The 13343-nt window shown below is 64.1% G+C and overlaps 1 protein-coding gene across 4 annotated transcripts; it reads left to right on the top strand.

The window, feature by feature from the left end:
• The first annotated feature begins 220 nt into the window (after positions 1–220).
• RILPL1 (Rab interacting lysosomal protein like 1) lies at positions 221–13031 on the top strand. Of its 4 annotated transcripts, XM_045576111.1 has the most exons (9): positions 221–631; positions 4711–4861; positions 4936–5054; positions 5370–5591; positions 6909–7078; positions 8025–8117; positions 10402–10489; positions 10738–10761; positions 12575–12641. In XM_045576111.1, exons 1-8 carry the CDS (start codon positions 326–328, stop codon positions 10738–10740), a joined length of 1152 nt encoding a protein of 383 aa, XP_045432067.1. In that variant the 5' UTR covers positions 221–325; the 3' UTR covers positions 10741–10761; positions 12575–12641. The 4 variants fall into 4 exon arrangements, with proteins under 4 accessions (XP_045432067.1, XP_036278861.1, XP_036278864.1 ...); XM_036422968.2 differs by lacking the exon at positions 10402–10489 and having other exon boundaries at positions 12575–13031; XM_036422971.2 differs by lacking the exon at positions 10738–10761.
• The last annotated feature ends 312 nt before the right edge of the window (positions 13032–13343 follow it).

The raw sequence follows: 13343 nt of genomic DNA, 5'->3' as shown, positions 1-13343 counted from the left end.
CCTCCGGCCGGACCCCGGCCTCCATCGGCGCAACTCGGGCCCCAACTCGGGAGGCGCCGCCGCCGGCTGCGCACGCGCCCTCCCCGCCCTCCGCCGCCTCCCCCGCGCCGAGCGGATCCGGCCGCCGGACCGGCACCGACCGAGCACCGGCACCGAGCACCGACCCGGACCCGGGCCCGGACCCGGACCCGCCACGCCCGGGCCCGCGGCCGCCGCGCGCCCCGCCGGTGCCGCTGAGCGCGGGGGCCGGGGCCGGGGGTCCCCGGGCGCCGCCCGCGCCGCCGCGAGTTCGCGGGCAGTTGCGGGAGTTGGGGCGCCGCGGGCCATGGAGGAGGACGGCGGCCCGGGCGCGGCCCCCTCGGCGCTGGACAAGAACGTGGCCGAGCTGACCGCCATGGACGTGTACGACATCGCGGCGCTGGTGGGCCACGAGTTCGAGCGGGTCATCGACCAGCACGGCTGCGAGGCCATCGCGCGCCTCATGCCCAAGGTCGTGCGCGTCCTGGAGATCCTGGAGGTGCTGGTCAGCCGCCACCACGTCGCGCCCGAGCTGGACGAGCTGCGCCTGGAGCTGGACCGCCTGCGCCTGGAGCGGATGGACCGCATCGAGAAGGAGCGCGAGCACCGGAAGGTGGGCTCGGCCCGGGCGCCCCTCCGGGCGGGCGCGGGGCGCGCACGTGGGTGCCCGGGTGCGGGGACCGAGGGGAGCAGAGCCCCTGGGTGGCCGGCGGAGGGAGGGAGGCCCCCTATCCGGCGCTACCCCGGACTCAGGGCAGCGCTTTGATTCGGACCTGAGTTCCGATCCCGCCTTCCCCGGGTGCCAGGTTGGTGACCTCAGGTGAGGTGCCCAATCTCTCTCTCTCTCTGGGCTTTCTTTCCTCGCATCTCGCATGTCAAACGGTGACAGTAACAGGACCCGACTTATAAGGAGACTCACAGCGGATACATCTCAGCTGCTCAGATAACATTCGTCTTTTCACAAGGGGAACCCGCTTCCTGCCACCCAGGAGGGGGAGACACAGGCCCCTTTAATTCCTCCTGCCTCAGGGCCCCCAGGGAGCACAGGGGGTGACTTCCAGCCCCTGTCCCCCTAAAACCCCCTCCTATTTGCAAATTGCTCCCCAGGCTTCCTCCTGGTGATTAACCTGTGCTCTGCCGTGCTTTCTCCTCCTTGGTTTTATCTTCCGTTCTCACAGGACCCTGTGAGGCAGGAACGATCTCCATTTCACAGATGGAAAAACTGAAGGGGTGGAGGGGGTGGGGGGAGAGGACTTGGCCCACGCTGGTGCTCAGAGAGCCCGGTCCCGGAAGGAGAATGCTAGTGGCTCTCTCGTTGTTTAAATTGGAGGGGGAGGATGCCCACTGGCGTGGCTCAGGGATTGAGTGTCGACCTAGGAACCAGGAGGTCAGGGTTCGATTCCCGGTCAGGGCACAGGCCCGGGTGGCGGGCTCCATCCCCAGTGGGGGGCGTGCAGGAGGCAGCCGGTCCGTGATTCCCTCCCATCATGGATGTTTCTCTCCCTCTCCCTCTCTCTTCCTCTCTGACATCCATAGAAATGTGTTTTTAAAAGTACATTATGGGGGAGGCAGTGATTTGGGGCGGATGTAAAGCTGAGCCGCCGCCCGGTGAACAGGGATTCCCACGGGCTCAGGGGCCCAGCCCAGGTGCCTGGAGGAGAGGAAGGGGGAGCCGGTTTCCTGTCCGGACCTCGGCTCCCGGAAGCTCCTGCCAGACACCTTCCTTCCGGCTGGGAATGGAGGAACTGCCTTTCCTGGGCCCCGGTGTCTGACCGCTCTGTGTGCTGTGTGGCCTCAGGAAATGCACTGCGCCTCTCTGAGCCTCCCGCAGGCCTCCCCCTGGCCAGGGCCCGTGGTCCGCAAACTCCTCGTTAGTCCACAGAGCCAAATATCCACAGGACGACAATTTAGATTCCTGCCGAAGCCGGTGTGGCTCAGTGGATAGAGTGTCGGCCTGCGGACTGAAAGGTCCCAGGTTCGATTCCGGTCAAGGGCATGTACTTTACCTTGGTTGCAGGCACATTCCTATTGGGGAGGTGTGCAGGAGGCAGCTGATAGATGTTTCTAGCTTTCTATCCCTCTCTCTTCCTCTCTGTAAAAACTCAATAAAATATATTTTTAAAAAATTTTTTAATTCCTTTAGAGAGCCACATTTTTTAAGCTTAAACTTCTTCTAACACCACTTCTTCAACATAGAAACTCGCCCAGGCCGTGGTATTCTGTGGAAGAGCCACACTCAAGGGGCCAAAGAGCCGCATGTGGCTCTTGAGCCTCGGTTTGCCAACCGCTGGCCTAGTAGGTACTTTGAAGTCTGAGAAAATAGCCCCACGGAGTCTGCAGTCTTCACCTGAGGGCAGATGGCGGAGAGCACCTGTGTGGGAGGTGGGGCTGGGCCTGTCCTCAAAGGTCCCGGTGCCCTGGGGTGAGGCAGGAAACCCAAGCTCCCAGGAGTCAGGCAACACCTCCCGGGTCACCCTGCCAGCCCCACAGCACCCAGGCTGCACTCACGTCGCGGTTCCCCGGGCAGGCATGTTGGAGCCAGCAGCCTGGCTTCCAGCCCTCCCCCTCCCGGGCTGTGTGACCTTGGGCAGGTCACCTCGCCTCTGGGCCTCAGTGTTCGCAGCTGTGAAATGGGACAGCTGCCCCCGGCCGGTAGGGTTGTGGTGAGGACTGCGGGAGTTCACGTGTATGAAACAGAACCCAGCTCATCGCGAGGGCCTGGTCTGTTACCTTGTCTTTGGGCCGGAGAGGTTTTCCCTGGCATCGGGGACCCCACCTCCATCCCAGGCACCCCTACTCCTGCCCCAGAGGGCTCCATCTCTGTGAGGGAAGGGTCTTTGACATCCTGTCATGGCTCTTTTTTTTTTTAATGTATTGACTTCAGAGAGGAAGGGAGAGGGAGAAAGAGAGAAATATCAATGATGAGAATGAATCACGGACCAGCTGCCTCCTGCACACCCTCTACTGGAATTGGAGCCTGCAACCCAGACACGTGCCCTCACCGGGAATTGAACTCTGACCTCCTGGTTCCTCAACCATTGAGCCACACTGGCCCGACCCCTCATGCCTCTTAACAGGGAGCAAGGTCACCCAGGGTCCTAGCACCCGTGTCCGTACGCCCTGCGCAGTCCCTAACGTTAATGAGGAGACACAGATGTGGCTAATTTTAACAACATACCTTTTTACAAAAATGTTTTTATTTCAGAGAGGGAGAGGGAGAGAGAGAGAAACATCCATGATGAGAGAGAATCATGGACTGGCTGCCTCCTGCACGGTCCCGACGGGGGATCGAGTCCGCAACCAGGGCCTGGGCCCTGCCCTTCACCGCTCTGGTGACCGTGAGCCAGCTGTGCAAGCTCTTAGTTACCGCCCCCCGATTCCTACAGGAAGGGAGCGGGTTCAGGGGCTTCTTCCGGAGAGGAGCGGGGGCGGACTGCCATCCGGCCCTGGGCCAGCTGGCCGCGGCTGGCACCCCCGGGGGCTCTGGGGGACAGATTACACTATTGCCCCGGGCCCGGCTCCCAGAGGTCAAGTACCTTGTCCCGGACCAGCTGGGACCCGGCGGGAACAATTCGGGTCCAGGCCCGGGTGTCCGCTTTAACCCAGCCATCTGTGCGGGCATCGGCTTAGTTCGTAGTTTTACAAAATGCAGAAGGCCAGGTTTTGGGTAACAGCTTTATTGAATATAATTTGCATATTATGCAACGTACCCCTTAAAGCTTCAGTCCCATGTTTTCAGTCACTCCGCAGAGCTGGGCAGCCGTCACTGCGGTCCGTTTTAGAACGTTTTCTTCGCTCAGAAAAGAAAGCCCGCGTGCCCTGGCCGGGGGCACGGTGGGTGGGCGTCATCCCTGCACCGAACGGTTGCTGGTTCGAGTCCCAGTCCGGGCACGTGCCCCAGTGGTGGGCTGCATCCCTGAGGCGGGGGCTGTAGAAGGGACTCTCCTCTCTCTCCCTCCCTCGCTCTCTAAAAACACACCCGTGTTCCTTAATAGTCACTGCCCCCCCACTCCCCGCCCGCCCTCCGCCCTGGACAGCAGCCAGGCTCTGCCTGTGGGTTTAGCACATTCCCACGAGCGGGCCCTCGATATGTGGGTCTTGGTGCTTGCTGGCTGCTCTTACTGAGTGTGGTTTTTGTGTTAGTGTGATGTTTATCTTTCAAATATATTTTTACTGATTTCAGAGAGCAAGGGAGAGAGAGAGAGAGAGACACATCCACGATGAGAGAGCGTCAGGGATCGGCTGCCTCCTGCATGCCCCCCACTGAGGACCCAGCTCGAAACCCGGGCACGTGCCCTTCAGTGCGAAGGCGACGCTCTGCCCACTGAGCCGCACCGGCCAGGCTCATCCTCGCTGTGGCAGGTGTGGGTGCTCCGTTCTTTCTCACAGCGAAGAGAGTCAGGGCTCCTCAGCTGAGGGAACGGGAGGCCCGGACAGTAAGGAACCCGGCCAGGGCGTTCGGGGAGATGGCGTGTGGGACGTACGGGGACCCCTGGGGCCAGGGGCAGCCCCGGGTCTTCACAGCCCCGCCCTGGAGAGGAGTCTGTCCTGACGGAGGGTCTGTCCAGAGGTCAGGGGTGCGGGCTCCGTGGCTGACCGCGGCTGGTCTCACCCGGGCACGTCCACACGGGCCCCGCGGCTGTGGGGACGCGGAGCCCCAGCCCCGCAGGCCGTGACGCCCCCGCCCCGCAGGAGCTGGAGCTGGCGGAGGACGTGTGGCGAGGGGAGGCGCAGGACCTGCTGTCCCAGATCGCGCAGCTGCAGCAGGAGAACAAGCAGCTGCTCACCAACCTCTCCCACAAGGACGCCGGCTTCTCCGAGGAGGAGTTCCAGAAGCAGGAAGGTGGGGGGGACGTGGCCGGGGGGGGGGGGGGGGGCGAGCGGGCAGGGCAGGGCTCACCGGCCGTCTCCCCCCAGGCATGTCGGAGCGGGAGCGGCAGGTGATGAAGAAGCTGAAGGAGGTGGTGGACAAGCAGCGGGACGAGATCCGCGCCAAGGACCGGGAGCTGGGCCTGAAGAGCGAGGACGTGGAGGCCGTGAGTGACCCGGTCCGCCCTTACCCGCCCCCTGCATCCCTCCTCCCGGCCAGCAGTCCCCGTCTCCCCGGTCTCATCCCGGGGGCTCCGGGGTGCCGGTCCTGCCTGAGGCCTGGCTGCCCAGCTCTGGAACAGCGGGAGGGACCCTGCCCCACCGGGGGCCTGCCTGCTGCCTCCCACACCGTCTGCCATGAGTCACCGCGTGACTACATGCACACGCCGCCATCCCCGGCATCGGCTGTGCGGACACGGTCAGACCAGGAGGACGTGGGCGGTTTGCCGTGCGGGCGCCGTCAGCGGCCTCTCCGCCCGCAGCTGCAGCAGCAGCAGACGCGGCTGATGAAGATCAACCACGACCTGCGGCACCGTGTGACGGTGGTGGAGGCGCAGGGCAAGGCGCTCATCGAGCAGAAGGTGGAGCTGGAGGCCGACCTGCAGACCAGGGAGCAGGAGCTGGGCAGCCTGCGGGCCGAGCTGGGGCGGCTGCGGGAGCGGCTGCGGGGCGGCCCCAGCCAGAACGGCGAGGAGGAGCCCGAGGTGAGGCCGGGGGCACGGGAAGTGGCCGTGACGTGCGGGCAGCAGGGAGCGTGCGAGGGGGCCAGGCCTGGGGGTGGGGGCCCGGAGGGAGACGGGACCTCCCTGACGCCTCTCGGACAGCCCCGTGCTTGTCTGCCGGGCTCCCGGCCTCCCCGGGGAGCAGCTGGGCCTGGGCGTCTCCCTCGGGCCGTGCCCAGAGGCCTCGGGGGACCAGTGGACAAGCCGAGATAACCGAGCCTCCTCCACGGTCCCAGGGCCAACTGCGATCCCCGCTGGTGGGGGGGTCAGGTTTGGCTTCCTGCTGCCCCTGCCTCCGTGCTGCTTGCTGACTCCGGGTCACACCCCTCCCCCGCCCGCCCAGTGGCCTGTGTCACCTGCCCTGCCCGAGGGGGCGTCTCCTCTCCGGTGTCCTTTCCCGGGACAGCCTGGCCGGCTCCCGGGAGGGCTCTGGGCCCAGCATCCCCCCCGAGTCCCCCGCCAGGCCGGCGTCCCCGTGGCCGGTGCTGCCGGGTGGTTTGGGGGTGGGGAGGGCCTTTATTTCAATCTCATTCTCCTGTTCTGGAACCTTCCCTCTCGTCCTGAGCTTTTCCTCCTCTTTCTTTTTTTAAATTACTTTAATGATTTCAGAGAGGAAATGAGAGAGAGAGAAACATCAATGATGAGAATCATGGATCGGCTGCCTCCGTCACCACCTGCCCCCCCTAGGGATGGAGCCGAATCCGGGCCTGTGCCCAGACCAGGAATGCAACCCCTGAGCCATGTCAGCGGGCTTCCCATCACTTGTTTAAAGCTCCTTTTCTGGCAGAGGGTGGACGGACCAGGCTTGGATGTGGCCTGGGACTTAGCATGCTAGGATCCGTCTGTGTGACACCCGCCTCCCCCCATTCCTCTGAGCTGGGCTTCCACTGAACCCCGGGAACTGCCCACGGCCACGGGAGAAAGGGCTGGACCGGAAGGCCGGTCACAGAGGGGGGAGGCGGAGGGATTAGGCACGGGCGCTGCCCCCGCAGCTGGCCATCGCAGGGCCTAGTGAGACCCGGGAGAGGGGACAGGCGGGGTGGAGGGTGGCGGCGTGGGTGTGGGGTTCTGCTCTTGGCCGCCTCTGAATGCACCTGGTAACGAATCCCCGCTCAGGTGGGGCGGCGGGGACGGCAGACAATGGACAGGTGGCCGCCGGCTCTCGTCCCCAGAGGACGTCACGCGACGGGAGCGGAGGCCACGGTTCCTGAAATAGCGCCCGGGCGGCTGCGGGGCCGGAGGGGGCCGTGCGGCGGGACAGGTGCCGCCCGGGCTCACCAGCAGCCTCTGTGCCTCCAGGCGGAGCCCGCGGAGGAGAGCGTCTCCGAGGCCGAGCAGGCGGCCATGGACCCCCAGGACCCCAACCGCCCGCGCTTCACGCTGCAGGAGCTGCGGGACGTGCTGCACGAGAGGAACGAGCTCAAGTCCAAGGTGTTCCTGCTGCAGGAGGAGCTGGCGTACTACAAGAGGTGAGCGCCGGAGCCCGCGCCCGGAGCCAGTGCCCGGAGCCCGCGCCCGGAGCCCAGTGCCCGGAGCCCGCGCCCGGAGCCCAGTGCCCGGAGCCCGCGCCCGGAGCCAGTGCCCGGAGCCCGCGCCCGGAGCCCAGTGCCCGGAGCCCGCGCCCGGAGCCCAGTGCCCGGAGCCCGCGCCCGGAGCCCAGTGCCCAGAGCCAGCACCCAGAGCCAGTGCCCGGAGCCCAGTGCCCAGAGCCAGTGCCCGGAGCCCAGTGCCCAGAGCCAGCACCCAGAGCCAGCGCCCGGAGCCCCGCGGCCCCGGGGTCAGGCTGGGCCGGGGGACGGAGCGCCTGGAGGACAAGGGCAGCATCTGCGTCTGTCCTGGGGCCTCTGGCCCAAGCACTTACCAGCCCCCGTCTCACTCCCGGAAGGCTTCCCGGAGGAGGTGGCATTGGACGGGGCTGCCCCAAAGGAGAGGGTACCGTTCAGGATGGGGGGTGATGGGGGAGGCTATGGGTGGGGAAGGGAGAAACCGCAAAGGCGTGGAGACCAGCATTTGCAGGGACAGGAAACAGGAAGTACAGTGGAACCTCATTTCTGGAACTTCATTGGTTCCGGGGGCTGGTGGAAAACCGACTCGTTTTTTCCCGTTAGAAATCATGTAAATTAATTCGTTCCAGACTCCAAGTGACTCCGTTTTAACCTTTCTTATATACAGAACGTGTCTCTTGCTCTGTGCAATCTGTAAATAAACACACGTGGTCCCAAAGCCAGAGGGTCCCAGGCCTCCGAGCCTGCCGCCTGCAGGGTGGGGCCTCCCTGCCCACTGCCATGCCCCTCCCGAGGGGCAGCCCCCCAGGCGGGGAGGCCACTGGCACCAGGCCATCAGACAGGACCCTTCTGGAACATTCCAGCTCTCCTGGGGTTTTTGACTCTTGCTTCCCTCCTCTCACCCTCCCAGTGAAGAGATGGAAGAGGAGAACCGGATACTGCAGCCCCCGCCCGTCGTCCACCCACGAACGTCCCCCCAGCCCGAGTCCGGCATCAAGCGACTGTAAGTGCCCGGCTTCCGGCCACGCTGCTCGCTGGCGGCCCTCCTCCCGGCCCTGCCCGGGCCCGGCTCGTCACTAACAGCTCCTGCAGACAGGCCTAACCGGGCGCGGGGGCCGCCCTAGGCTCAAGGCCCCCTGTGTGGGGCCGGGCGCCCCGGGCAGAGGTGTGGGGAGGGCTTGCTTGAGTGGGTCTGGTGGGGGGTCTTTGAGGCTGGGGCGGGCGGGAGGGGGGAATCTTGTGCTGCTTAAGGGCTTGGAACCCCAGCTCCGAGGTCAGGAATGGGGCCCGGTCCGCCCCTCATCTCTGCATGCTCCGGTGACCCCCCACCTGTCCCTCCACACCTCCACTGATACCTCCGCTGATCAGTTACTGGTTTGATAGCTCTACTGATCAGTTACTGGTTTGATACTTCCGCTGATCAGTTACTGGTTTGATACCCTACTGATGAGTTAAGGACACGTAATGCGGAGTGAGGGGCGCTGTTGGGGCACCAGGAAAGAGCAGCCTGTCCCTGCAGAGCTGTTGTTTTTAATGTTTTTATTGACTTCAGAGAGAAAGGGAGAGGGAGAGAGAGAAACATCTGTGATGAGAGAGGATCAGGGATCGGCTGCCTCCTGCACGCCCCCCACTGGGGATGGAGCCCACAACCCGGGCCTGGGCCCTGACCGGGAACCGAACCCGGACCTCCTGGCTCCCAGGTCAGTGCTCACTCCTGAGCCACCCGGCCAGGCCCACCTCAGTGTTTTTTTGCATCAAAGACCCTTGGAGAATGTGATGATGTTTACAAACCAGCTCGGAGCACTTAGCAAAGTTGTCTCTCTCCCCCCTCACCCCCCCCCACCGAGTCAGGGTAGGCTCCGGGCTGGGACAGTCCGCCCCATTTCCTGGGAGCCAGGACTTAACCCAGGCTGTGTGTCTGCCACCGGGCTGTCCCGCCTCCTCCCGCCCCTACTCCTCCCCCCACTCCTTGTCGCCAGCTGCGGGCGGCTGCCCAGCTAGTTCCCTTACCTCTCCCGTGCCCACAGCCGGAGGCACCGGAGCCTGCGTTTCTGGGCTGGACCGCCCGAGGGAACCAGAAACCCGCTGCCAGTCAAAACAATGTGCCCAGGAGACGGCCCAAGAATAGCTTGTGACCCGCAGCTGCTGGCCCAGGCGCTGGCACTGCCCGGCAGGTCACGCGGGCGTGCGAGTGACTCGGCTCGTCCCCAGCGGACGCCAGGCACCGGTGCCCCTTTGTGTGGCCTCCGCTCCGCTCGGGGGCCCAGGGGCCCAGCAGCTGCTCCCGCGGAGCGGGCGGCGGGGCTGGCCGGAGGCGGCGGTCAGACAGCGGCCACCCAGGTCCAGCGGTGGGGCAGCGGGCATGCTGTCCCCGTCCTCCCCCACCCCCCGCTCCAGCCTAGAAATAGCCTCCCAGCCACGTGACCTGCCTCAGAGCTAACTGGCCGCCTCTGGGGCGTTGGGGGAGAGCAGGTGCCTCTGCAGGGAGGCGCCTCCCGGGAGGGCAGGGCCGTGTATCAGGGGCCGCCCAGGCCAGTCCCGGGGCCCTGCCCATCCGTCTGGCCAGTGCGTGTGCAGGCACAAGGCCCGGCCACGTCTAGGGCCACCCCCACAGACTGTCTTTGGGGGCTCCCAGTCATTGAGAGGGTCCTGGCGCAGGGGGAGCGGGACCCTGTGGCTTGGAGCCCCTGGAAAGCTGACAGCATCCCCTTCTCGTCACGTGAGCACCGTCAGCTGGTCCTGCCCGGATGCCAGCCACTTGGGCGCGTCGGAGGCGACCACACACTGAATCCCAGCCTCGCCTGAGACAGTAGTTTGTCTTTCCCACCAACCTCCCAAAAACTGAAAAGAAAGGAAAAAGAAAGCCGAGCCGTTCACGGTGCATGGCAGGCGTTTGTCTGGCACTCCCTGGCTGTCCCAGCCCAGCCAAGAGCCGACGCCCTCCTGTCGGCTGCCACCCCCCAGGCCTCCCTGCTCCTGTCCTCCCCAGTGGCTGTCACCTGCCCGGTTCTCGCCTGGCTCTGGTGTTGGCCTTCGTTGGCTTCTAGAACCTTCACCAGCCCTCCCCCTTCATCCCCACGTGGCCTTCCTCCCTGTGTGCATGTCCGCCTCCACCTGCTCCACCGTGACCTCATCCTAACCAGTTACATCGGCAAAGGCCCTGCCCCTGCAAGGCACCTTCGGAGGCCCCGGGCAGGACGCCATCACACGAGGGCACAGCCTCCTCTCCGCCCGGGCCCTCCGCGGCGCCCCTTTCACTGTCTGTCTGTCTGTCCTTCTCCGAGCAGGCTCTTTACAGCCGTAATGCCCATGGTAGCGGCCGGACTGATCCTAGACGACCCCACCCTGCAGCCCGCGCGAGGACTCGTGTCCCTTGTAGGCACTGCGTGTTTCTGACGTGTGCGCTGGCCGCGGGGCCGTGTGCTGCTGTGGCTGCCGCTGGGCTGCCGTCCCCCTGCCCGCTCGGGCTGCATGGCCGCCGCCTGCGTGTCCCGGCAGCGGGTGTCGGGCGCGGCCTCCGAGGTGCCCGATGGCCCGCCTCGGAGGCCCGGCCGTCGGCTCTGCCACTGACGACTCTCTCTGTCTCTTCTGTTTCTGCTCTAAAACCACCTTGTCCGTGCCAGTAAGGAAGGTCCTTTAAGTGACGGGTCAGTAATCACGCCTACTGACACCCCCACCAATGACACTAACGGTGTTCTCCGTCTCCACGCCAGCTTTCTAAACCGCTGTTTTGCCAAGCTGACCTCAGGAAGCTATTTGATCTGGCTTTTTAAAAACTATTTTTAATTGATTTATAGGGAGAGGAAGGAAGGAAGCGGGAGAGAGAGAAACATCCATGAGACAGGAACATCATCAATCGGCTGTCTCCTGCAGACTGGGAACCGAACCCTGACCTCCTGGTTCCTAGATCAGGCTGATCTGACCTTTTTTTTTTTTTTTAAGGAAAAGTGAAGGAGGGGACCTGTGTGTTGATTCCCTCCATGTCCCCTTGGCCGGAAGTGGCACGTGGCTGGCCTGCTTACCTGAGGGAGGCGGGGCGGGGGGAGACACGTGACAGTGCCGTGTGGCTGCTGTGCTGTGGCCGGCTTGTTGCCCTGATGACCCTCTGGAAAGAGCTCACACGTGGCCAGGGTGAATCTGTGCCTCCTCAGCCCCTCACGCACCTGTTTCAGGAAGAGGTCTTAGCCGGGAGGGAGGAAGGACCACGCATTCCTGCTGGGACGTGGTTGCAGGGTCGAGTAGCCACGGAAGAGGCCAGTCAGTCACCCAGATGGGCTCACACTGAGCCTCATGGGCCACAGTGCACAGACACACACACGCACACACACACGCACACACACACAGCAAACAGGCGAGCAGACAGAACTAAGCGCGGTGCATCTGCAGCGGGAGTTTCTCCATGGCTCCTCCTACCCCTGTGCCGGGAGCATGGCTTAGCGTGGGGTCACTTACCAAGGCCAGGACCACGAGGCGGGAGGCGGGAGTGCAGGAAGGGGGTGGGCGGTCCTCGGGCCAGCCAGGTGGACGGCTCAGCCGCGTCTGCTGAGGAGGAGGCCGCAGACCTTGTGGGAAATGGCCCGTGAGGCCCACCTTTATCTTCTGGGCATCGATGGCTCACTCTCATGGGCCAGTGACCAGTAGCCGGCTGTTTTCAAAAGGCCTTCTGGTCTACACTCAGGTTTTTTGTTTTGTTTTGTTTTTTTAACATTTTTATTGATTTCAGAGAGGTAGGGAGAGGGAGAAAGAACATCCATGATGAGAGAGAATCATGGACCGGCTGCCTCCTGCACGCCCCCTACTGGGGATGGAGCCTGCAACCCAGGGAAGGTATCCTCACTGGGAATCGAATCATGACTTCCTGGTTCATAGGTTGGCGCTCAACCACTGAGCCACACTGTCCAGGGCCAGGCTGCATTCGCTGTTACTCATGAAGTGATCACTCCGCCAGGCTGTCACCGTCAGTCAGTTTTTTACTCTCCAGAGTCTCGGTGTTTCTCTCATCAGAACCACATGTCCCAGTCATATCTCATTTTTCTCACATCCCTGCTTTGCCTGGGCAGCAGCGTCCATGCGATCTGGGCTCTGAGGTGCCGCTCACTGTTCCATAAGCATCATCACCACACACACACACACACACACACACACACACACACACACATACACGTTCGCCTGCTCACCCCGGGGCCGCCTCCCACACGTGGCCCTCGGGCCTGCCTGCCCCGCACCCACAGGCTGCGGACACCCGTGAGGGCGGCTTCTGGCAGCCCTTTCCCTCCGCTGGTGGGAGAGGCGTCACGTGTGTGCTCCCCGTCCACACGGTCCCCCCCTGGTGCTGTGACTCCGACCGCACCCCGTGTGTCCCCCCCTCGCTGGGTGTGCTCCCGCCGTGTGCGCAGTCCCGTGTGGCGTTCAGCGTCCGTGCCCCTGAGGGCGGCGCTCACGTCTGTCCTCCCCCCGCAGGTTTAGCTTTTTCTCCCGGGACAAGAGGCGCCTGGCCAGCATGCCGCGCAGCCCGCACAGCCCGGAGTCCTTCGGCCAGTGGGCCAGCGCCCAGCGGGACGACGGCTACACGGAGCAAGGACAGGAGGCCCTGCAGCACCTGTGAGCCTGGGAGCCCGCCGCCTCGGACCTGCACCCGAACCCGGCGCCCCGGCTCCCGGCCTCGCACCGCCCTCGGTCCGGGCGCCCTCCGCCTGGAGCCTCAGACGGACTGTCCGCTCCGAGGACGCACGTGGAAAACATGCCCAGCTCTCGGGACATGCGTGCGGATGGCCAGGCCCTCCGTGTGTGATGCGTGACTGATCCCTAGGTTTCTATTTAATGAGCGTGAGTGGAGCCAGACTTCTGCGTTAACGTCAGTAACACGAGCTTCCTTAAGCCAAATACACCACTTCTGCTGCAAACTGCCGCGTGCCTGCCGGGGGCCAGGGGCAGAGGGGTCCTGACCCTAGGTCACTTGTATCTTTTATTTTTGTCAGTTCTCACCAGAGGATATTTTCCCCCTGATTTTTAGGGAGAAGGGAAGGGGGGAGGAGAGAAGAGTGGAAGAGACACGCGCGCTGGTCGGTTGCCTCCTCTCGCCCCTGACTGTCTCCCGAGGCCCCTTCTTGGCTGCGGGCACTAACTTGGCCAGACCTTCTGTCTTCAAGAACATCATCTCGGCCCGAGCTGGCTGGGCTCAGTGGGTAGAGCACTGGTCTGCGGACTGAAGGGTCCTGGTGGGGTCGTG

Source organism: Pipistrellus kuhlii, unplaced genomic scaffold, assembly GCF_014108245.1.
Source record: "Pipistrellus kuhlii isolate mPipKuh1 unplaced genomic scaffold, mPipKuh1.p scaffold_m20_p_74, whole genome shotgun sequence".
NCBI classification, from domain to species: domain Eukaryota; kingdom Metazoa; phylum Chordata; class Mammalia; order Chiroptera; family Vespertilionidae; genus Pipistrellus; species Pipistrellus kuhlii.
This window is presented reverse-complemented; position numbering and strand designations above follow the sequence as displayed.